The 20,599-nt window shown below is 52.9% G+C and overlaps 3 protein-coding genes across 3 annotated transcripts; 1 reads left to right on the top strand and 2 right to left on the bottom strand.

Annotated features, from left to right (window-relative positions):
- Positions 1-3,797: 3,797 nt before the first annotated feature.
- Positions 3,798-7,348, bottom strand: TGME49_262590 (hypothetical protein; the record flags this gene model as incomplete). The annotated part of the gene is made up of 4 exons (XM_018781290.1): positions 3,798-4,197; positions 5,504-5,732; positions 6,869-6,947; positions 7,340-7,348. 4 exons carry the CDS (start codon positions 7,346-7,348, stop codon positions 3,798-3,800), a joined length of 717 nt encoding a protein of 238 aa, XP_018637125.1.
- Positions 7,349-7,462: 114 nt separating this feature from the next.
- TGME49_262600 (hypothetical protein) lies at positions 7,463-11,723 on the top strand (the record flags this gene model as incomplete). Its single annotated transcript, XM_018781291.1, has 2 exons — positions 7,463-7,553; positions 7,988-11,723. 2 exons carry the CDS (start codon positions 7,463-7,465, stop codon positions 11,410-11,412), a joined length of 3,516 nt encoding a protein of 1,171 aa, XP_018637126.1. The 3' UTR covers positions 11,413-11,723.
- Positions 11,724-12,334: 611 nt separating this feature from the next.
- TGME49_262610 (hypothetical protein) lies at positions 12,335-18,790 on the bottom strand. Its single transcript, XM_002365320.1, has 10 exons — positions 18,103-18,790; positions 17,291-17,808; positions 16,811-16,952; positions 16,070-16,162; positions 15,559-15,709; positions 15,085-15,219; positions 14,728-14,831; positions 14,102-14,243; positions 13,533-13,705; positions 12,335-13,120 (listed from the first exon to the last, which is right to left on the bottom strand). Exons 1-10 carry the CDS (start codon positions 18,416-18,418, stop codon positions 12,981-12,983), a joined length of 1,914 nt encoding a protein of 637 aa, XP_002365361.1. The 5' UTR covers positions 18,419-18,790; the 3' UTR covers positions 12,335-12,980.
- Between the last annotated feature and the right edge of the window lie 1,809 nt (positions 18,791-20,599).

Below are 20,599 nucleotides of genomic sequence, written 5' to 3'. Positions count from 1 at the left end.
GCTTTCAGAGCGATTGACCGAGACCCAGTCGCACTCATTTATGTAGATCTACTTCTTTGCTGAGAATCAAACATGTCGGAGAGGTATAGAGAGGTAGAGAGAGAGAGAAAACGGCACCGATCTCTACCAGATATGCACAAAGATATGTTTATGCATAAGTACGGACTTGTAGGAAGGAGAGCAAAATGAGGAAAAACAGGAATCCGTAGAAGGCTCTACAGCTCTTCTTTCTGAATTGTTTCGAGGCAACACTTGAGAGCGCCTTCGTCGCTGGTTCCATCAACGAGAGTGAACAGTGTTTCTCCCCTCTTCTCGCCTTCGCCCATTTTGCTTTCTCCCCAGAATATTAGAAAACTTGCAAGAAAGATTTTCCGACTTTTCCGCTTCTTCTGCTCGGAAGCCTTTTCAAAAGAGGATTCCTTTGCTTCCTGTTGGAATTTCCAGGTTGTCGATTCAAGGAACTTCCGGAAAGCGCGTTCTGCGAATTTTTAATCCGTTACTAGCCTACGACCTGGTGAAGCTCCTTTCACTGTGTTGCACGGTGCTTCTTGTGTATTACCAACTGAAAACGCAACTGCGTTTCAACGGCGTGACGCCTCGAGCCTCTCACTTTCTTTACTCGCCTCAGACGGTTCACCTAAATTCATAGTCAATAAAAAAGGCTGTGAACCCTCTGTTCGTCCCTCATTCATTTTTAAAAACAAATATTTGTGTACGAGCTGTACAAGTATCATGGTCCTAAAAAACGCTGAGAGTCTCCTGCCGGCTGGTCGTCTGTATGGACTGCTTCCATCCGTTTGTTTTCTTGTCTCGAACGCTCCTCTGCAGCCCTGTCTTTCTGCATTTTTCAGAGAGATGCCTTTCTTCGCATTCTCCTTGAGCACGTTGCCTCACGTCGGTTTCTTCCACTTCCGAGTTCTTCCTGCTCCACGCCTTCGTCCAGGGTCCTTCTCCCGCTTTCTTCCTCCATAAGTCGTCTTTCTTCTTCCGTTTCTCTCGTTCCTGCCTCGTCCTTTCCTTGTTGCGCTCTCGAAGGCACGAAGGCGAAAGAGAGACTCTCGCTTTCTACTCCCTTTGTCTCTTCCTCTCTGTTCCCTCCCGTTCACCACCTCTCTTCAAGTCGTCTGCTTTCTCCCCATCCATCTCATCTCTCCACTTCTCCGCTTCTTCCTTCTTCTCTTCCTTCCTCACTTCCTTCGTCGCTTCTTCCTTCGTCGCTTTTCCCTTCGTCGCCTGTTCCGTCGGGGTGTTCTTCTTTGCTCGCTTCTTGTCCAGAAAAGGCTGGTAGTTCGTCTTTCCACTTCGGCGGCGAAGAGAGGACAGGAGATCGAGAGGAAAGAAAGAGTCTCTCGCCTTCTTTCTCCCAAGTTCTCGATGCCGCCGCCTCTCTGTCACGCGCTTCGTCTTCGTTCCCCGCACCTCCGAGCTCTCGCCCAGGTTGCCTGTCTCCGTCTAGACGGCGAAGGAGGCACAGAGACGGAGGCCGACGAGGCGAGAGATCCGTTTCCAAGACGCGAAGAAGCGGACGAAGAGAAAGGGACAAGGAGGACTCGGGACTGACCCGGAAAACGGACAATCGTCTGCATCTGCAGACAGCGCGGTGGGGGCGTGAGAGAAGCGCGTGCTCTGCAGCTTCTGCATGCGGAGACAGCGGGAACTACGAGGCGGGAGGCCACGCAGAGCGAAGACAAAGAGACACGCACAGAGAGAAGAAGAGAAGGGAAGGACGCAAAAGAACGGTGGGGGACGCCGAGAGACCGGCGAGCAGAGGTGGCGACGGGCAGAGACAGAATCCGGAACATGTCGGCCTTGACAAAGGGGAACAACGCCGAGAAAGCGAAGAAGGAGAAGGAAAGAGGGAGGTGAGGGAGGTGAGGGAGGCGAGGGAGGTGAGGGAGGCGAGGGAGGAGACAGCAACACAGAGAACCAATGAGGACAGCGGAGAAGCAGAACGCAGGGAGGGGAGAGGAGAACAAGAACGTAGCGCAGGGAAAGAAGGAAAGAAAGGAAAAAAGGAAAAGGGAGAGAGGAACGCACAGGCGGAAGAAGAGGACAAGGATCAGAAGGAAAAGGGGAAAGAAGACGAGAGCGCCGATGTCCTTGAAGATGCTATTATCTGGCAGTGGTATCACCAGCACATCAAACAATGGGCGTACGCAGCGGATTTGAAAGTGAGTCTGAGCATCCCCATGGACTGCACAGAAGAAGAGACGCGACGTTGGCGCTCGAACACACAGCAGCATACACCACAAAGGTCAGGGCAAATGTTAGGACGAGCCTGCTCGTCACGTCCTTCTTCCAGATCTGTTTGAAGGAACATGCGTCACATCAAACGGTCTCTTCTCCAAGAAGAAATCCTGCTTCGCGGGGCAACAGAACCTGTTCATGCTTGATCCAACTTCTCCGTCGAACGAAAAGAGAACGTTTTACGCATTCTCGCGCCTTGCCTTGCCAGCCAGCGCCTTTCCACTTCTTGGCCCTGCTGCCCAAGTGCCTGTTCTCCAGGAAGCCTGCCCAGCTGCAGCGGGTGCCTTCTCCGCCGTTTTGGTTTGCGTTCTTTCTCTCTCTTTCTTTACGCTTCTGTTCTCTTCTCTATGCTTCTCTCTCCCGTCTCCGTTGAAATTCCTCTCGCTCTCGTCTCCCCCCTCCTTCTCTCTTTTCTTTGTGTTTCTTTCCTTGCTTTCTCGCTCTCTAGCTGTCTCTGCTCGGACGTGCTCCTTGCTTTTTGTGGGCTCTTCCTTTGCGCGACCCTCTCTGTTTTTCGTCGACTTCTCTTCTGTTTGTGTGTGCGTAGCAAACCACGCACCCTCTCTGTTTCGCCCTGACTTCCACGGACGCCTCTTCCCTCGTCGTCCCCGCCATCGCGTTCGGTAAAGGCGCTGCGCTGCTCCGACACTGTCGCTGCTCGTTTGGAAGTCACCATTTCGCTGAGGTGAGGTTTCGTTTTCCTCTCTGTCTCTCCCTCTCGGACTGTTCTCTCTGTGGGTCCGTCCCTCCCTGCCTAGTTCCTTTCAAGCGAACCTCTCTGAGTCACGTTTCAGTCTGCATGCATTCGCAGATGTTTTCTTGGCCGTCGAGAGGATGTCCTCGAGTTCTGGGGGCCTTCTCCTCTTGCCAAAGGCGTTTGTGTTTTCTTCCTGTGTTCTGGTCTCTCTCGCGCCCTTCTGCATTTGTCGAGCTGCGGGTTCAAGCACACTTTCACACTTCTCGATTTCCATCTTTTTTCTAGAAAAGAGAGCGTTCTGGAAATTGGATGTCCCTGACTTCGTCCTGCTTGCTGGCGTGCTACGGGCATGCTCCCCCTCTCTGGTTGGCTGTCCCTCTTGTTTCTCATTCATTTTCGCATGCATGCTTGCATCTCCGTTTTCCTCGCCCGCGACTTCTAAAGAAGCGCCTCCTTCTTCCACGATAAACTTCAGGCGCGAGGAGACAAACGGAAAAGAGAACTTCCCTCGCCTTCTCGCTTCTGCTCTTGCTGCCTGTCTAACCCTACCAAATGTCTCACTCTTGTCTTAGATCGCTTCTCTCGAGCCTCTTCTCTCTAGTCTCTCTTCTTAAATCTCTTTTCTTAGATCCCTCTTCTTGGACTGTTACTCTCCCATGTCTCGGTCTCCTCTGTCGTGTCGCTGTCTCCGCCGTCGTGTCGCTGTCTCCTCTGTCTTGTCTCTGCGTGCTCAGTCGTGCTTTCGTTTCCTGTCCTCGCCACATTGCTTCGCTGCGCGTTATAAATCTGACCGCTCGTTTCTCTGCCTCGCCTTCTGTTTCTTGAATGTGACTCCGCGCTCCGTCCTTTTTCGTTACGCTTCAGAGCCTTCGTCGGTACGTTCGTCTGCAACACAGCTTTGCCCCCTCTGCTCGGTTTCTCCTTCATCGATGTCTTGCCGTCCCTCCTGCTTCTCCCTCTTCTTCTCGCTCTTCTCCCTCTTCTTCGCGCTCTTCTTCCTCTTCTTCTCGCTCTTCTTCCTCTTCTTCTCGCTCTTCTTCCTCTTCGTCTCGCTCTTCTCCCTCTTCTTCCCCCTCTTCTTCTCCCTCTTCTTCCCCTTCTTCTCGCTCGTCTTTTCCTTCTTCTCGGTCTTTGTCTCCCTCTCCTTCTTGTCACTCTTCATCTCCTCCTTCTTCTCCACGTTCTGCTGCTTCGCTTTCTTCTCATGTCCTTGCTGGCGCCGCTCGAGCTTCTCGGAGGCGCCTTCTCCATCGCTGCACGCAAAGAGCCGCGACCGAGAGCAGAGGCGGCGGCAGGAGAGCTGGCCGATCACAACAGCATGCAGAGGGCGAAGGAAAGCGAGCAGGTCGAAGGACGAACCGCGCAACGAGAGCCGCAGACCGCTCCGTGGAGGCGAAGGACTTTACAAAGTCGGAGAGTCTCGGTGAAAGGCTGAGACAACATGTGCGCGGAGGACGAGAAAGAAATTCTCTTTTTCTCCGCACCTCTGAGCGCCACCGCAAGCCGCAGACTTGGTACTCCCTGCAAACGCTCTTCCCGCCGGTCTCGGAGGATGAAGACAGCGAAAGCGACGCCTCGGCGTACTCGTCTTCCCGGAGTTTCGCGCTTGAAAGAGAGAAAATGACAGCGAGCTCTCCGGGAAGTGGAGAGTTTCGTTCGGAGGCAGGAACGGGTGGGGCAGAAAGAAGGGAGAGGAACGACAGAAACAGACGAAGAACTCAAGGAAAGTCCCTCCCGCCGTGGGCTGTCCTCATAGGCAAATGGTGGGCGCAGAGCGGTGTGAAGCTTTTGAGGCCGGTGAGTCTGCATGCACTTCGCACATTGATGTGAACCAGATGGACTGCTGTGTTTGCCTTTTATCTTCTTAAGATGCTTCACCAGAACAAGCAGATCTCTCAAAGAAGACAACGAATCTTAACACGCGCAAAGGAAGAAAACGTGCAGTAAAAATATAAATCTGCCTCCTAAGTCCTCTGTGAGAAGACACTTCATTTGGCTGTCAAGACAAATGGGGAAAACTGGCCCTTTCACCGTTTTTCTTCTCACTACTGTTGCGTCTCTCGAATCCATTCACGGTACCACGGTCCAACAAGCAGCGGCTTCCTGCTTTTCGCGTCTTCTCTTCTTCGGGTGTGCCTCTTCTTCAGACATCGTTGCTTTGCCTCTTTTCTTTCATCAGGTGTGGAGTTCTTCCTGTCTCTCTTCTTCCTGTTTCCGGTCTCCCTCCCTCCCGTCATCCTCGGCTTTACGCGAGGAAACGACGCTTCGCTTTCAGATCCCTTCCCTCGTGGGCGTTCGCCACCGTCTTCATCTCTGTCCTTCCTCGTCCCTTCTATGTTCCTCTTCCTGGTCGTCATCCTCGTCGTCTTCTTTTTCATCTTCTTCTTCCACCCATACAAGTTCTCCATCTCCTGTTTTCTCTTCCTCCTCTTCCGCGCCTTCGTTTTCTTCGTCTTCTACCTCTCCGCAGGGTTGCTGTCGGTTGCTGTCTCGTTTGTCTGACACACGCAGAGGCGTGAGCAGGGAAAGCAGCACCATTCCTCGCTTGCCCTCGCCGACCTTCTCTGTTTCTTATTCTTCTGCACCTCCCTGTTCTCCGGCGAAATTTCGGATTTCTTCGTTCCACCTTCTGCAGTGCGACGCCTGCAGCCGCTGTCCCGTCGGCTCGAGTCCAGCGAGAAGACCAGACAGCAGTCCTGCTCTCCCCATTCAAAGAGTCGCTCTCGACTGCTTCTTTTGTAAGTTTCAAGGCCCAGAGAGAGCCCGGGAAAAACAACGTCTTTCAAACCTGAATGATGCGCGTACATTCTCGAAGACGAAAAGTGAGAACAGATCTCAATATGCGCAGATGAAGTGATAAAAGTAGACCTAAACAGACATAGACACACAGGGAAACATGCAGATGAATCTAGATTGATAGAAATAGGTAGCAATAGATAGAATGAGGAAGACGCAGAGTTGTAGACGTAAATAGAAATAGACATATCAATATTTAGATGTGGGGACATACATACATTCATACAAGCATACATATATATATATATATATATATATATATATATGCGTATAGATAACAATGCAACTGTCAGTGTTTTCGTTCTTCTTCGCCTCCGTTTTCCCTCATGTGTTCGGGCTTCCAGGCTGTGAAGATCGTCGACAGATTCCTCGAGGAAGAGAAAACGGCTCGGAAGCAGAAGGGCAAGAACGCAGAGAACAGGAAACCATAAAGATTCAGAGAACGTGGGTGAGTGTCAAGGAGAAAATGACGTTGGTTCGCCAGCTGGTGCATTCGCCCTCTCCTCGCGCCGTCCTCTGCAACCCCACAGATGAACTGTAAGGCCTCTCGTCGTTTTCTCCAAGAACAAGTGACGCTGAAAGGAACGTCCCAGAAAAACTTATGGAGGAATCCCTTGTTGTTTCGTTCATTCTCTTGCGTCTCCACCGACATGCAAATAAATGTCCATAGATGAGTTTATATATATACGTCTATACACAGATAGATATAATAATATACGTATATACACATATTCACGTGTATGCATACGGATACATCAATATATATAAATGTATATATCTACGTATATAATCATATACGCAACGGAAAGTCGAGCTTCAGGTATCTATTTGATATCGCATGCGATGTGCAATTCGGAGAAAGGGAAAGTTGACCGCTCTTTAAGGATGACAGTTCGTGTAGCGTAAAGCGAATGCCGAGCCTCGAATGTAGCTCGCATGTAACAGTTCATCAACTGAAGAATGTGCACATACAGAAATATGTATGTAGTGAAGGTGAGTGGTTGCGTGAACGTCTGCCTGCCTACGTCGTCACAGTGTGGAGTCGCACACAGGGTCGCTGGCTTAAAGCAGGGACGCAGGAGATGGAGAATGGGAGACTTTGAGGTTTGGGGAGAAGAGGCTGCTGACCGGCCCTCACAAGACGCGCGTCAGTTTCTGCAGGTGTCGCACTGGTGTCTCTTCTTGGAGTAGCTGCCAAGGGCTGTCCCTGATAAAACTCGTTTGAGATGCCGCTTTTTTGTTTATCTCTTTCTCCACCGTGTTTTCTCTGTGGTGGGAACCTTCCCTGCCTCTTCTCAGATACCTTCTCCCCCACCTCGACGACGCCTCCCTCGCCTTTCTTCTGCCCGCCCTCCCTTCGCTTTCGGGCAGTGCTATGCGCCGCCTACTCGTGGCTGCTGCACTCTGGACCCGCGTCAAGGAGGCGAAACTCCCTGCAAATCTCTTCCTTGACAAGGTGAGAAGAAGAAGAGAAAAGGAGGGAGAGGAAGCGAGAAGACGCAAGAAGAAGAGAGAAAAAGAAGGAGGTGTCATCAACGATGTCGGCAGCAGGGAAGGACGGAGGAAATCAGGAAGTGAGGCACTGAGACTGATCCCGACGGGCGACATGCACTTGGCGGCGTCTCTGTGCGTTTCTCTCTCGCGCGTTTCGTGTCTCCTTTTTCTGCTTCTTTGTGCATCTCCGTTCCACTCTGTGTCCTCCTGGTCCCCGTCCCATCCCAGATGCTCCAGGCGACGGAGCACGAGACCGAAGTCGCGTTGCTTTCCTGCGTCTTCAGTTTCCTTCAGACAGCGCTCCTTAACTTTATTCCAGGTAACACTCTTCAGCTCCGAGTCGAAGCAAAACAAATGTTTCAACATAGTTGGAAGCTTGCAGCGACAGGTCGTGTTTGAACATTCCTGTATGCATTTTCTGCCTCTGTCGTCCCTCAGTGCGACCCTAGAGTCTTCGCGTCTCTCTACATCCTCAGTAGGTGTTGCCCTCCTCTCTCGAAACGGCAAGAGGGTCGAAGGGCGTCGAGTGTTCTTCCTCTCTTGTGTTCTCTCTTTCTTCCATGGAAACTCGAGATCGCTAGCCAGGCTTTTTATCTTTTGTGAAGAAAAAAGTCCAAGGAGTCTGCAGTGTTCCTCGATCGCGCGCTCTGGACGCGCACAACACGGACTGGCGATGCCTTTCCTCCTGCAGAGCGTTGGACGACTCGCTGGCTTGTCTTTCTTCTCTCTCTTGTCTCTGTGTTTCTCGTTCAGAGCCCCTGTTCCACCCTGTCGCCGATCGTGTGAGCCACCTGGCCCTCGTGCGTGCGGCCGGCGGCGCAGTCGCTTCGACTGCTCCGATGCTGCGCTCCTTTCCGTGTCTGTGTTCCCCGGCCCACTCGCCTCTCGCCCGTGCATCTTTCGGTGTGTCGCTCGCGTCGGCGCCGTCTGTCTCTGGGAATCTGCGGCCGTTGTCTGTGAGAGCGTTTTGGATGGATGTGGCAGTACAGACAGCTTTCACACCCGCTGCACTGCTGCGTTTGCTCCATCTGCTGCACTTCCAAGATGTGCTTCTGGGCCGGCTGGCTTTCCCCCCCGCCTCAGCGAAATCTCCGCATTCAAACGCCTCGACATCCGCTGCTTTTTCCAGCGCTGACAAACACGAAACGAGGGGAAACAAACGCGCCAGTAACGCACGCGGGCTGACGCCGGAGGGTTCATCTTGGATGACTGGAAAGAAGCGGCAAGAACAAGAGGAAATTTGCGGGGAACAGAGAGGAAATAAAGGAGAGGCTGCTGGCGACGTGTCACAGTTTTCAGAGCTGTCTTTATTGGAATGCCTGAAAACCCGACGGAGGGCTGATGACGAAACCCAGACGGGCCGACGCGGTTCCGTCGCGGGGCCTTCGGGTGTGCATACAACAGGAACCGGCTGGAAGGAACAGGCCAAACGCGAGTTGGAGAAACCGCGATGTCGCCAGGCTTTTGTGGGTAGATCCCTGTCTCGAGGAGAAAGGGGGAAAATCGAGTCTTTTTCACGTTCTCGCGCTCTCGCCTTGGTATCAGACAGCGAGAGACGGCCGCGTCGTGCCCGGATTTCTTCGAGGCAGTCGTCGAGTATCGCTTTTCACGGAGTTTCGCGCTCCCCGTCATTCCCCTTTCTGCCGTGTTGCGGAGTCCTGCCTCCGTTCGTTTGCGAAACGTGCCTAGAGCACGCGGGAGAAAGACGAAAAATGTTTCCCCAACCGTTCTGCCTTGCCTCGTCTCACCGAAGACTCTCCGCTGGCGCCGTTGAGAAAGCACAGAACGCAGAAAACGGAGAGACGAAAGAGAGAAAAAACGAAACCACCACTGAACACTGGTCGCTGCTGGGTGAAGCATCGAGGGAGGCTGAGGACGAGGCGGGGAATCTCAAAAGCCAACAGATCCAGACCTGTTACTCTCCACATGTCTCTCCAGAATGGGAGAAGGTAACACGTGGAGAAACAAAAAGAACGGAAACAGGAAGCCGAGAAGGCAGCGAAGGAAGAAGCATTTCGGCGGGAGGCAGCGCCGACCGAGGAGCTAGGGACGCAAATCCGGAAGAAAGCGAAACTGCCACGAGCATTTGCGGTTCGCGAAGCGATTCCCGGAAGATGAACCAAAGTGGTGAAACGCGTGCATCACAAAAATTATCAGAAGAGGACGTAATTCGAAAGGAACACCGCTGCATTCGGAGGGAGGTGTCTGGTGGCCCGCGAGAGGCCAGACCTTCAGGTATCACACGCAGCACTTCTGCGTCCTCCCATCCGTTTTTCTCGTCCGGAACACTAAGAGGAACTTCCGTCGCTGTTTGCAGATCCAGCTTGTCCCCAGTCCAAGCTACATGTGAGCGCGAACAGCCCTACTCTGTTGGCAACTGGTGTTCAGCTTGCGGTGCTTTCTCTCCGTTCGCTGATGTACAGAGGCTGTCGCCACCCGGTGTACATATACCCCGGGGCTTCACTGAAGCGGCGAGCAGCGCTTCACGAAGTCCTGAATTCGCCGTGGCAATCGTGGAATCTCTGGAACAGGAACTCTCGAGGGTCGTGAGTGGTCGGAATTCGCGCGGTACGCCTGAGGATCCCCGGTCGGAAAGAAACGACGAGAAACCAACAGACAAACAAAGTTGCTTCAAAGAGCACGACCCAGTCGAACGGCACGCAGGGACGCGAACGGTTTCCCAGACGCACGACTCGGGCAGTTTTCTCCCGACTGGGCAGAAGTCGCCTTCCACCCACCGAAATGTGGACGCGAGCGGAAAAAAGCGCTCGACAAGATCACAAATGAACCGTCTGGGGGACGATACTCCGACAGAACTCCCATCTGGAACACACGTACCTGGCCATATTGCGCACGCCTCGCGTTCGGCATCTCTTGAGCAATTTGAGTTTTTCGCGAGCAAGCAGTTCGTCCAGTTGACTAGCGAGTTTGCGGAAGGAACGGTATGTCGGGTTCTTCGGGTGCCGCACATTCCGCAAGGCGCCGTCAGCTTCCCGCCGTTCCTCACTCAGGCGCAGCGATGGACACTTTTAGAGCGGCTCTTTGCTTGCCGAGATACCGACCTCGCGGCAGTTGCCCCGCCCTTTGCGTTAGCTCCTAGTCGCACGGCGCTTGCGCACCACGACACCGAAGTGTCAGTTGTTTGGGACAAGCGAGAAAATCTGCCGGTTTTCAGAAGCAACTCAGAGCATCCCGCCCATCGACCGCATGTGAAGGCACGTAGACAAGCATCGCACAGTCTTTTAGACGACGTAGAAGAAAGGCGAACGCGAGAACGCGCAGGTCGTTTAGATCCGTTTCTCTCGGGAGCCGGGCTATGGGCAGACGTCAAGCAGCGCCTGTTATACATGGAGATGCAATACGATAAAAATATCGTTAGAGCAGCTGCAGGTGCAGCGAGGTGTCACGCAGCAGTGCCCTCTTACGAATGCAAATTTGCTCACTTTCGTCTTTTCATCGATCCGCCGGTTCAGTCTTCTTCGGTCGCTGCGGCGGCAGCGGCCGCTCTGGCTGCGTTCCAGCAGCGTACCCCAGGTCACCGCGAGTTGCTCACAAAGTTCGAGGATTTGTTTTTCGATTGCATTTTCGACGTGTACCTGCAGCTGCCCCGTCCAATGGCTCACGCTGTCTGGACGCATCTTTTTCCGTTCCATCATCCAACCACCCACACTGTTCACCGTATTCAGCTGCTGCTTCTCAAGGTCCACAAAGACCTGAGGAAACGCACGCTCTCACTTGGCACCAGTCCAGCCACTGACGCGTTTCCCGTCTCTGGAATGGACAGAATGGAGCCGCGCACAAACAAGGAAAAGCAATATCCAAGAAAAACGCTGGTCGTAGGCGCTGACAGTCGCACAGCCGGGGGGAAGGCAGGTGACTTCTGTTCCGGAGGTGGACGTGACGGGAGCAGAGCTGCTGACACAGGAGACGCTACGAGGCAAAACAGACGGAAAACACGAGTTGAAGCGGAACAACTCGCTGAAAGCGACAAGCGAGGAACGGCAGGTGGGCCGAGCGGAGGTGCTAGAGCAGAAGCTGAAAGAAATGCACTCATCTGCTTGCTCAGAGCCGCTTCCGATGCCCAAGCGAGACTGCTGCTCACCAGACGATGCAGAAGTGCCGTGCGGGTCGATGTGGCATCCGCAGTTAAAAGCAATATGCCCCAGACAGAAACGTGAGGCGAATTCGCAAGAAGGCACGGAGTGGATAGGCACGGAATGTGACAATACAGCGGGAAACGGAAAAGAAATGTGACAGGAGGACAGGAATGATTCCTAGTCCCATGCGTCTTCTGGGTCTAAGCATACAGAACGGCTCTGAAGGGACTCCAGCTCAAATTTCATTTCACTAAGAGTAGAAACACATCACGTTTTGTGTTGTGATTTGTCTCGGCGGTGTGGTCGAAAATCTGTTTCATACTAGTCTCTCTAGTGCGTGTGAATAGGTCTTACACATGTAAGCGCAGGTGCTGTAGAAACAAAACTATCGTCAACCGTCCACTGAAATGTCTGTGTGGAAGGCGCACGTAAACGTCACGGACATTTTATCCGCACTTCTGTGATTCTTTTTCTGTGCAACACTTTCTGAGGAAGCGCCATCGTGGTGTAGTGTTGCCCTTGCATGCGCGTCCATAGGCGAGGTTGTTCTTGGGTGAATGCCTGGGTTGCGTTTCCTGCTTTTCTGACTCTGGTACAACCCAGTTGGATCAACAGGAAATCCCGGGTTAGGTAGCGAAGCCAAGAGAGAAAGTGAGAGAATGTGGCAGATCAGCAGTGAAGGAGAGACAGAAGCAGAGGTAGTGACGCAGAGAAAACCAGAGGCGGGATGCACCTCGCAACAGAAAAAAAACTCGATTTCGCTCCACCAGAGAGCTCAATGCGGCAAAGTCCCGCCTGGTGCTGCTCTCTCTAACACCAGAGACGTGAACAGAAACGTGCGAAGGGATTCTACTTTCTGAGCAGCTCTTTCTCCCTTGCAGAAGTTTCTCATTTTTTAAAACCCTGTACTATTTAACTCATTTGATTCGTACTAGGTTTCATCGTCTGTAACCGCCGATCTAAAGCCATGACGTTTCGGTATCGATGTAAATGCAGTGCATCTTTTCAACGTGAACGTCGACTCGCGCAGGAAATGGCGGGCTTGCGGTTCTTACGAGGGAAAACAGGAATCCACACATTACGCCGAGAACTTAATCGACGTAGGAGCACCTTGATGTCGGGGGTCTGTCGCAGAAGTTGCGACAAAAGTCCTCAAAGTTGCGTAGACTCGCAAATGCGGCCCCAGCGTCTCTTTCCCTCGAGCCGCCCCCTCTTGAAATCAATCTTTGAGACGGGGAAAAAACAAAAACGGTTTAAGTTCTTGGACTTCATTTGAAAACCGAGTGAAAAAAATGAAAATCCCAAGCACGCGCCGGCGGCTGCCTTCCGATGGCCTGCTTCCCTTCGCTGTATGTTTTAACATGGCATTCTCAGGTTCCTCCCTCTCTGTGTCCACCCGCTTCCTTCTCTCCCTCGAGTCTACAAACAACTCGTTCCTTCCCTTACAACTGCCAGCATTACAGACCAGCTACCTTTCTTCTTTTCTACAGCGCGGAGACCTTGTCCCTTACCCGTACCTAGTTCGAACGGCTCTGAGCGCCAAAACGAGACAACTCCTGTGGACGCAGGTGTACCAAGGAAGAACTATACAGATCGCCTTGCTTTGATGCGCAGAAGCCGACCGTTTCTTTTGCTCAAAGACATCGGCTTCACTGATAGCTAGCTCGCATAAACGGAGAGGCTCCAGCTCCCACCTCGTCCCCGAGTACACGCATGCTCCTGTCTCCCCGGTGGCGTGGGCGCAAGACACGCCGGTGGTCTGACGCATCGAAGGAAACGTCTGTTTCTTCTGAAAAAACAAACGGACAGAAGCACTCTGCTTCCACAAGCACAAAAGCGAAACCTTCCTTCTCTCCAAGAAATCCAACAAAACGACACAGACGCAAACGGAACCACTTCCTTCTCACAAATAACACAGTTTCTACCTCTCTGCAGTCCTCCCACACAAATGAACGCGCAAATGGTATACAACACACATACACAGACATATGGAAATCTACATGTTTACGGGAAGTTGCCGCTTGCCTTGAATTGTTTCCTCCGAACGGGTGAAGCTGCCAGACACTGAAGCGTGCATCCCTCTCTCGCTTAGCTGTCTACGTAGGTGAAGGACCAGTTCGTTTCTTTTCTTTTCTCTTTCTGCAGGGTGCGCAACGGGAAGCGACAGAAACCTCGCTTTTAGATCGAAGATTGGTTCTTGCCTGTGCCGGAAATCCAGTTGGGGAAGATGGAGCTGAATTTCCACACTGTAATTGAAACGTAGCCGAGCCATGCCGCCGCATGAAGCGCGAGGAAGGGCCAGCACCGGACGCCGTAGACGGAGAGATAAAAGAGAAAGCCGCAAAACCAAATGATGGCCTGGCAAATCATCGCCCTGCGGAGGAAATGGGGAAATCCAAAATGCTCTCAATGGAGAAAAACCGGAAACGAAACACCAGCCGGGCCACAGAATCCACATAGTTGTGGAACTCTACCTTTCTCAGATCCCGTCTGTCCTACGGTTTCCTTTTTAAATCCCCATGCATACCATCTTCTGTTCCACTTTCTCTCTTCTTCTCCCTCTCCTTTTCTGTCTCTCTCTCCCTCTCTATCTCCCTCTCTCTCTCTTCCTCTCTCACTCAATTCTTTTCCTGTTCTTCTCCTCTTTCTTCTTCTCTCTCCTTCTGCGCTCTGTCGCGGCTTCCATCTCTTCCCCTTCCCTTCGGCCTGCCGCTTGGCTGCTGGCCACTCCACGCCTTTCCAGTTTTCTCTTTTTCTTCTCCGTTCTCACCACAGCCAGTGGTACTCGAGGGTGGGAAGGAGAGGAGGGTTCATCTGCTCTGTTTGCAGGACGTGACTCAAGACGGTGACAGTCCACATCACGACGCTGACGAGTATGAAGGCAGAGAGGATCTGCATGGGAGTCCCGTAGCCTGCGAAGGAAAGCGACGAGTCCACCGAGGAAGAGAAAGGGGAAGTGGAAAAAGACGCACCCAGGTGTAAGCCAGAAAAGGACTCGGAGACAGCAGTGGACCAACGTTCGTCCCTGTCTGTTCGACGTTCAAGAAACAGACACAACAGAGAAAAGACAAAGACGGGCGCGAGTGAGAAGACCGGAAAGCAGGACCGAGACAACAAGCGCAACAGCGAAGATACCCCTCCTGCGACAGCAAAGAAACATGCGAGGAGACAGCATTTCAGAAAAGAATCAGTTTCGCAAAGCTAAACAGTCGGTTCGGGAGCACGCGCCTAGGTGAAAGGCAGAGCAAAGAATTCTGTGGTCGGCACAGCGAACAAGGAACCAGTTGAAATTTGGCTCCCGCCACCCCCTCCCCAGACGACGCCGCACTTGTCGGAGGCAAAAGTCCTGCTGTCTCGAAGAAAAACAGTTTCTTGATTTGCATGCAAAACACCCACCGGTCATCCAACAAAGAGCGATTTTCCCTGTAGCCGTCGCGAGAATCGCCAGTTGAAGCAGCGCCTGGAAAATGAAGACCGTCTTCAGCGCTTCCGGGCAGTGCCTGAAACCGAGCAGAGAATGAAGGGAAAATGTGGAAAAACTATGAAAATCCGTTTCTCGAGGTGTTGGAAGACGGAGGAGCAAAAACAGAGGAGCGACTGTCAAAGACCAACAAAACTAGTCGCTGAAACGATTTTTGAAGAAATGTAGAAGAAAACGAGGGAGCAAATGGAATACGGGAGGCGACAGCAGACTAACAGGTCGTAAGAAAAACCACGTTAGAATAGAATAAAAACTGAAAAAAGAACTCTTACCGCATAAGACCAGGTCCGCAGTATGAGCTGAGCCAGTATGGGTTGCGATACTTGCGCACGATCAGCATCGTCGTCGCCAGTGCCAGGTAACTCTCCAGAAAAGCAAAATCTGAAACAATGCTGTCAACGAGAGGTCTGCGAGAAGAAAGCAAACAGACTTGCGCCAAAAAGGGGCTGACGGCAACTTGGAACGAAAAATGCGAGAGAACATTCAACTATGTAAGGACACCTGCCAAGTGGCACGTACGCAAATGCCAATGTAATACACACATGTGAATATATATATATATATATATGTAGAAGCACATGCACAGAAATATATATATATATATATCTACATACGTGTGTGCATGCATATACATATATATATCCATACATAAATATATATATATATATAGTTGGTGGAAGTAGACGGACACCAATCCAGATCTTTCAGTATGTGGTGGTTCCGTGGGAGAGTTCAGGTGCACTGACAGATCTGCCCCGAAGGACAAAACGTTCATATGGTCGCAGGTTCTGAGCGTTGTGAAATTGCTCGTGGTGGCGCCTCCGTAGACGCGCCACCCGAGCACTGCGGAGTAGAAGCCGAGGCCGTAGATGAGGTACTCCATCGTGACCCAGGTCGCTGCGAAAAAAACAGGCGACACAGACGACAGGCGTGCGTCGCCTGGTCACAAACGAGGAGGCCCATAGGCTGGAGAAGCGAAAAAAAGCTGCGAAGCAAACTCGAAAGTCGACCTCTCGAGACTCCCCAGAAAGAAAGAAACCGAGGCCGACGCAGGCGCATATACCCGATACAGCAGAGAAAGTTCCACCGTTCCCGAGAACCAAACAGCACAGCATCAGTTGTCGCTTTTTCTACAAAAGGAAACGCAGTCCTCGCAACGTTGGAGGTATTCTGCAGAGGTCTTTGTCGGCTTTTCCCGAAGATTTCGTCTAAACAGAACATGTTTTGAGGCTTTTGTTTTCATTTCCAACCACCTACAATTCCAGCAGATGCCTGTGGGGCGCCACGAGGGGACGAGGCAATCCCCACCGCCAGAGCAAAAGACCTGGCCGTTCCTGCCGCTTTCTAAATCTGGAAAAAAGGTGAGAAAACGACAGCGAGCGTAAGAGACGTGATTCAAAAGACGCCGAATGCGTTCGCTCTCTCAGGGATGCATGAAGACAGGTCCCTGCTAAATCGACACAGCGAGGGAGAAGGGAGAACTTGACAGCCGAATAAAATCTGAGAATGATACCAGGTGAGACTCAGTATCTATGTCGGATTAATACACGTGGACATGCTCTGCTAACGCCGTTGAACTCGGATCGGGCAAGCAGAAACCTTTACGATCTACGGCTCGTCGTCCCCTACATAGGGGCAAACGTCTCTGCAGATTCTGGGCCAGGTTTGAGCGCGTTTTGTGTCTTTCTCCGGAGATGATAGGCACTGCATTGTTTGAGTCTGCCCGGCATCAACATACGCTGTCTGTACAGCTTGTGCGCGAGTGTTACTCAGAGTCTCCAGATGTAGAGCAGGAGGCCAGATCCTTATCTTTTGGTTCTGCCGCAGTTCCGTGAGCGTTCGAGTCCTCCGCCTCTAGCCGTACAGGTGAGAAAGCCTATTTTTACATTAGTTCGTATTACACCAACAGCATCTTCGTCAGTTGCATTTCTACTTTCATTCACAGAAAAATTGATCCTATTTCTCGTCGCAGTCGAGGACGCAAAATCAGTGCCATACCGCCAAGCCCCGCTGCATACTCCTGTCGATCCTCGTAGCCTTCTCCATCGGGCGCTTCTTCCAGGAACAATTTCGAGATCCCTGCGGAGCTCGTGCCGATTCCAGTGGCTGTGGATGTTCCTGTGTCGGTCGCCATGGGAGCCTTAAAACAACAAACAGAAGCGTCTTCAACTGGACAGCTCGAAGAGGAGCGAGCAAGTCTGCGAGCTCTGCATGCTGAAAAACCAAAACCTGCGACGGCTGCTCTCAAGTAGACCAGAGACGGCTCTCGAAAGGTTTCTTTTCTACGTGCAACGCGTGTAAAAACCTCCACGGACGTGGCATCTGCCTTTCTCCTCTTACGCTGGAGTTGCTGCTCGGCATAACGGATCTTGAAAGCATGCAAGAAAAAAGGTTCCTCTCATGGACGACGCTACCACACTGGAGTGTCTCGTCTGCAGGCAAATCCTGGACCAGCCCCAAGAACAGCGGAAGACTCACCATACCCATTGAGGAAGTGAGCTCTCTCGCCCCGTCTGGTCCCTTCTTGAAAGCGCCTCTCTGTGCACTCTGAGCACTTTGAGAGAGATCGTCTTCTGCGTGGCGCGCGCCGGCCGGCAGGCGAAAACCTCCCTGCATCCAAGCGGCAGACCCAGACGGGTCGCCTGCGTCTGCTGCCGCCGGCTGTGCGTGTCCGCCGGGTGTCCGTACACCGGAGCCTCGCACAGCAGAGACGACGACAGCGGCGGGGTCGACTCCTTTATGGATGTCCCCCTGCTCCAAGCGGCCTTTCTTCCCGGAGGGCACGGCCGTCCGAGTCTCCAGCGGAAACGCGGCAACCAAACCGGTAGGGGGAGAGGAGCGCTCGGGCCCCGATACAGCCCCCATCCAGTGCCAGGCAGACTGCTGTGGTCTCCACCACTTCAGGACGATGAAAAACAGTTGGGCGGCAACGAGCAGCAGGAAGAATCCGTGGGACACCGTCCCGTCTCCGTGGCAGCTAACGTAGTACTCGTAGGCTGAGCGGACACAGATAAAGCACGAAAACCCGTTGAACCACTCCCGAAAAAGTCCGAGTCAGTCCCACTGGCTGCTTTGATCAGTCCCGGAGGTGTTTGTGCCGACTATGCAAAGCAACCCGCCACAAATTGTTCTCTGTTGACTGCTCTCCGTGCTTCGGAGAGAGCCAGAGTGCCCGGAGGAGGCACCAACGAGACAGGTTGAGACGCTGATGGCTGTCCGACTCGCCCCTCGACCCGAGCCGACTACAGCTTCCAAGCAAACGAGAATAGCGGCGGGCGTGTTCTGCACACCTGATGGGCCCGTTGTATTGAAGGCGACGGCGACGCTGATGCATGCAAGGCAGGAGAAGAGATACACACCCGTCACCCGGCCGAAGCCGAGAACGGCGCAGGCCGTCCTGCAGCTGCTGCGCCTCGGCTTTGTGTGGCGGGACCGAGAGTTGTTGGGGCCGCCAGCCCCCTGAGCGCCGCTTGGATGACTTAACGTCATCGTCAGAGTTCCAGAGCCGAGGCCGCCCGATCCCAATGCTCCAGAGGCAAAGAAGCCGCTAGACGGCATGCTCCCGCCAGGGCTGCCTGTCCGCCCGTAGCCGGAATAAGCTCGCATAGGAGAAGGCCGTGGGAGAACACGTTGTCATGGGGGCCCGAGAGAAATGAGGCAGAAAGGCGGACGGAACAGGGGGCGAGCGCCACACGATGGTAGGGCAACTGGCGGTGGATGGTGAAGAAAGGTGGAGATATCCGGAGGAAATGGCTCGAGATAGTGTGAAGAACAGGAGGCGGCAGGCAGCAAAAACCCGAGGGTAGAACGAAAGACACAGACAGATATGTGGATGGAGCGTGACGCGATGCAGGAAAAAGCGGAGAAAAACAGGTGTGCCGCATGCAAGCCAACTTGGGGTGCACAGATTGCTACACAAAACGACCACCAATGTACTAGATATCGACCACGCGCACACCGTAGCTAGGGTCCTAAAAAGCTCCGAGGAAAGGCGACTGAAACCGCTCTCGCAACTTAAGGTGGGAGCCGCTGAACGAACAGTCAGCGACGAAAAGTGGCACCGCTTCTGGACTGTCTTGTTGCAAGAACATGCACAAGGAAAACGAGCCCGACGAACCAGAGGAACAAATTACGTCTCGTCGCTTCCTCCGGTATCCCTGCATTCCTCGCGCTCAAACCATCGTAAAACTCGGAAGGGGAGGCAGAACGGCGTGTTTCCCCTGGATAAAGAGCATACATTTGCAGCGCTGCTGCTGCAACGGAACAGCAGATAAAGGGGCGGAGCGAGCATACGAGACACGCACGGGAAAGCCACAAACCTAAGTTTGCATGGTGCGGTTGACTACCCACCTCCCACCGTCCTCTCTAGTTAAAGATTTCTCTATCAAACCAGTAACTTGGCGCAAATGCAGCAGGACGTGTTCGAGACTTACAGCGACGGGTACCTTGTTCCGAGGCTCGCCAGCACAGTACGGAAGAAAGATTGAGAACGGCTCAGAACAAGGTCGCTTTATATACCGCTTCACATCGCCCTATAGTCGGTCAAAACGCCGAACCTAGGGACGGCCGACGCTCTGTGGCGGACAGATGAAATCACTGTACAACGTTTTCCAGGCTCTACGGCTGCCATGGCGAGCGCGCATGACGTTTTCGGAATAGTCAGTGTGCGTCCCTGGTGGGGTAGCTGGCGTTCTGAAAGCTTCTGCGCGGAGCACTACGCGTCGTTGGCCGTACCGGAGGGAAAAAAAGGCGGAGCGAAACTGATGTGGGTTTTCCTGAGGATCAGTTTGCCCATTCTGGGCTGCAGTGTTTAATTGGGGCGAGCTGGGTGGCGCCTTATCGATTTAATCAGGCATATTAGGCAGGACGCTTCTCTGTCGTGTTGCAGCCGGCTTCTCTGATGGCGACCCCGTAGTCAGGCCGAAAAGCAAGGGTTTTTTGAATCGCTTACATCGTCTAAAAGTAATGGCGTGTTCCCGCACAGTATCTCCGATATTGTTCCGGTTGCAGTTTTTCGTTTGCATTCAGGTGCGAAGGGAAAAGTGGCACCCCCTGTTGTGCGGTCGAATACAGACGAGCGTGTGAAAACGGAATCTTGCCATCAAGTGTCTATACCGTTGAAAGTGCGCAAGACGCCTCCGCGCATTCACAACAGAAAACTGGCGTTCCAGTAGACCCATGGGGCACCTTTAGCCCGGTGCGTTACCAACTGATTTTCTATTCTGCGTGTCAATTGGTTGTCATGATTTCCTTCTTAGCGTGAAAAGGTGCCAGCCATCCGTTTCCGTCCCGTTCGTTGCCGGCTCATCCTCGCAGTTCCCCGTATGTTCATCTGTCGGCCGTCTTGCCTAGGGCACAAAAGGAGCTGCCTGGATCGCGAGATTGGGACAGTGGGACAGATGTCCAAATGGTATGTGGTGCGTGTCCGAATGTACACAGTGGCTGCTTGCTCCCAAGACGGACGCGTGTTACCCAGTAGGACGGCCGCGGACGACAACTTCGTTTCCTATGTGATAGGACGGCACACGTCGTAAAGGGACGGACGTCAGATGCTCTCCTGCTTTCTTTGGTCTCCAGCTCTAGCATCCGCCGGTGGTGACACGCTTGTTTTTCGAATGCATTTTGTGCCTGCCCTAACCGTGCAAAGGCGGACCACGAGTTACCTGGAGTTCGGGCAAGAGACGCCGTTATGTCTGCCAGATGGAAGAAACGGTTGGAATCGTTCGTACAGCTGCTTTTGGAGACGAATCTGTGGCAGTAGTGTGGTTGATACAGCAATCGAGTACT

This window comes from Toxoplasma gondii, chromosome VIIb (genome assembly GCF_000006565.2).
Source record: "Toxoplasma gondii ME49 chromosome VIIb, whole genome shotgun sequence".
Lineage (NCBI taxonomy): Eukaryota > Apicomplexa > Conoidasida > Eucoccidiorida > Sarcocystidae > Toxoplasma > Toxoplasma gondii.
The sequence above is the reverse complement of the archived record's forward strand: the minus strand, read 5'-3'. Positions and strand labels throughout refer to the sequence as shown.

Coding starts and splice junctions, on each gene's coding strand:
- TGME49_262610 (XM_002365320.1), bottom strand. CDS start 18,418: ATGCGAGCTTATTCCGGCTACGGGCGGACAGGCAGCCCTGGCGGGAGC. Junction 16,163..16,810: donor GTATGCAGCGGGGCTTGGCG/GTATGGCACTGA, acceptor CCTTTTTTCCAG/ATTTAGAAAGCGGCAGGAAC. Junction 14,244..14,727: donor CGCTCTTTGTTGGATGACCG/GTGGGTGTTTTG, acceptor TTTCCTTCGCAG/GCTACGGGACTCCCATGCAG.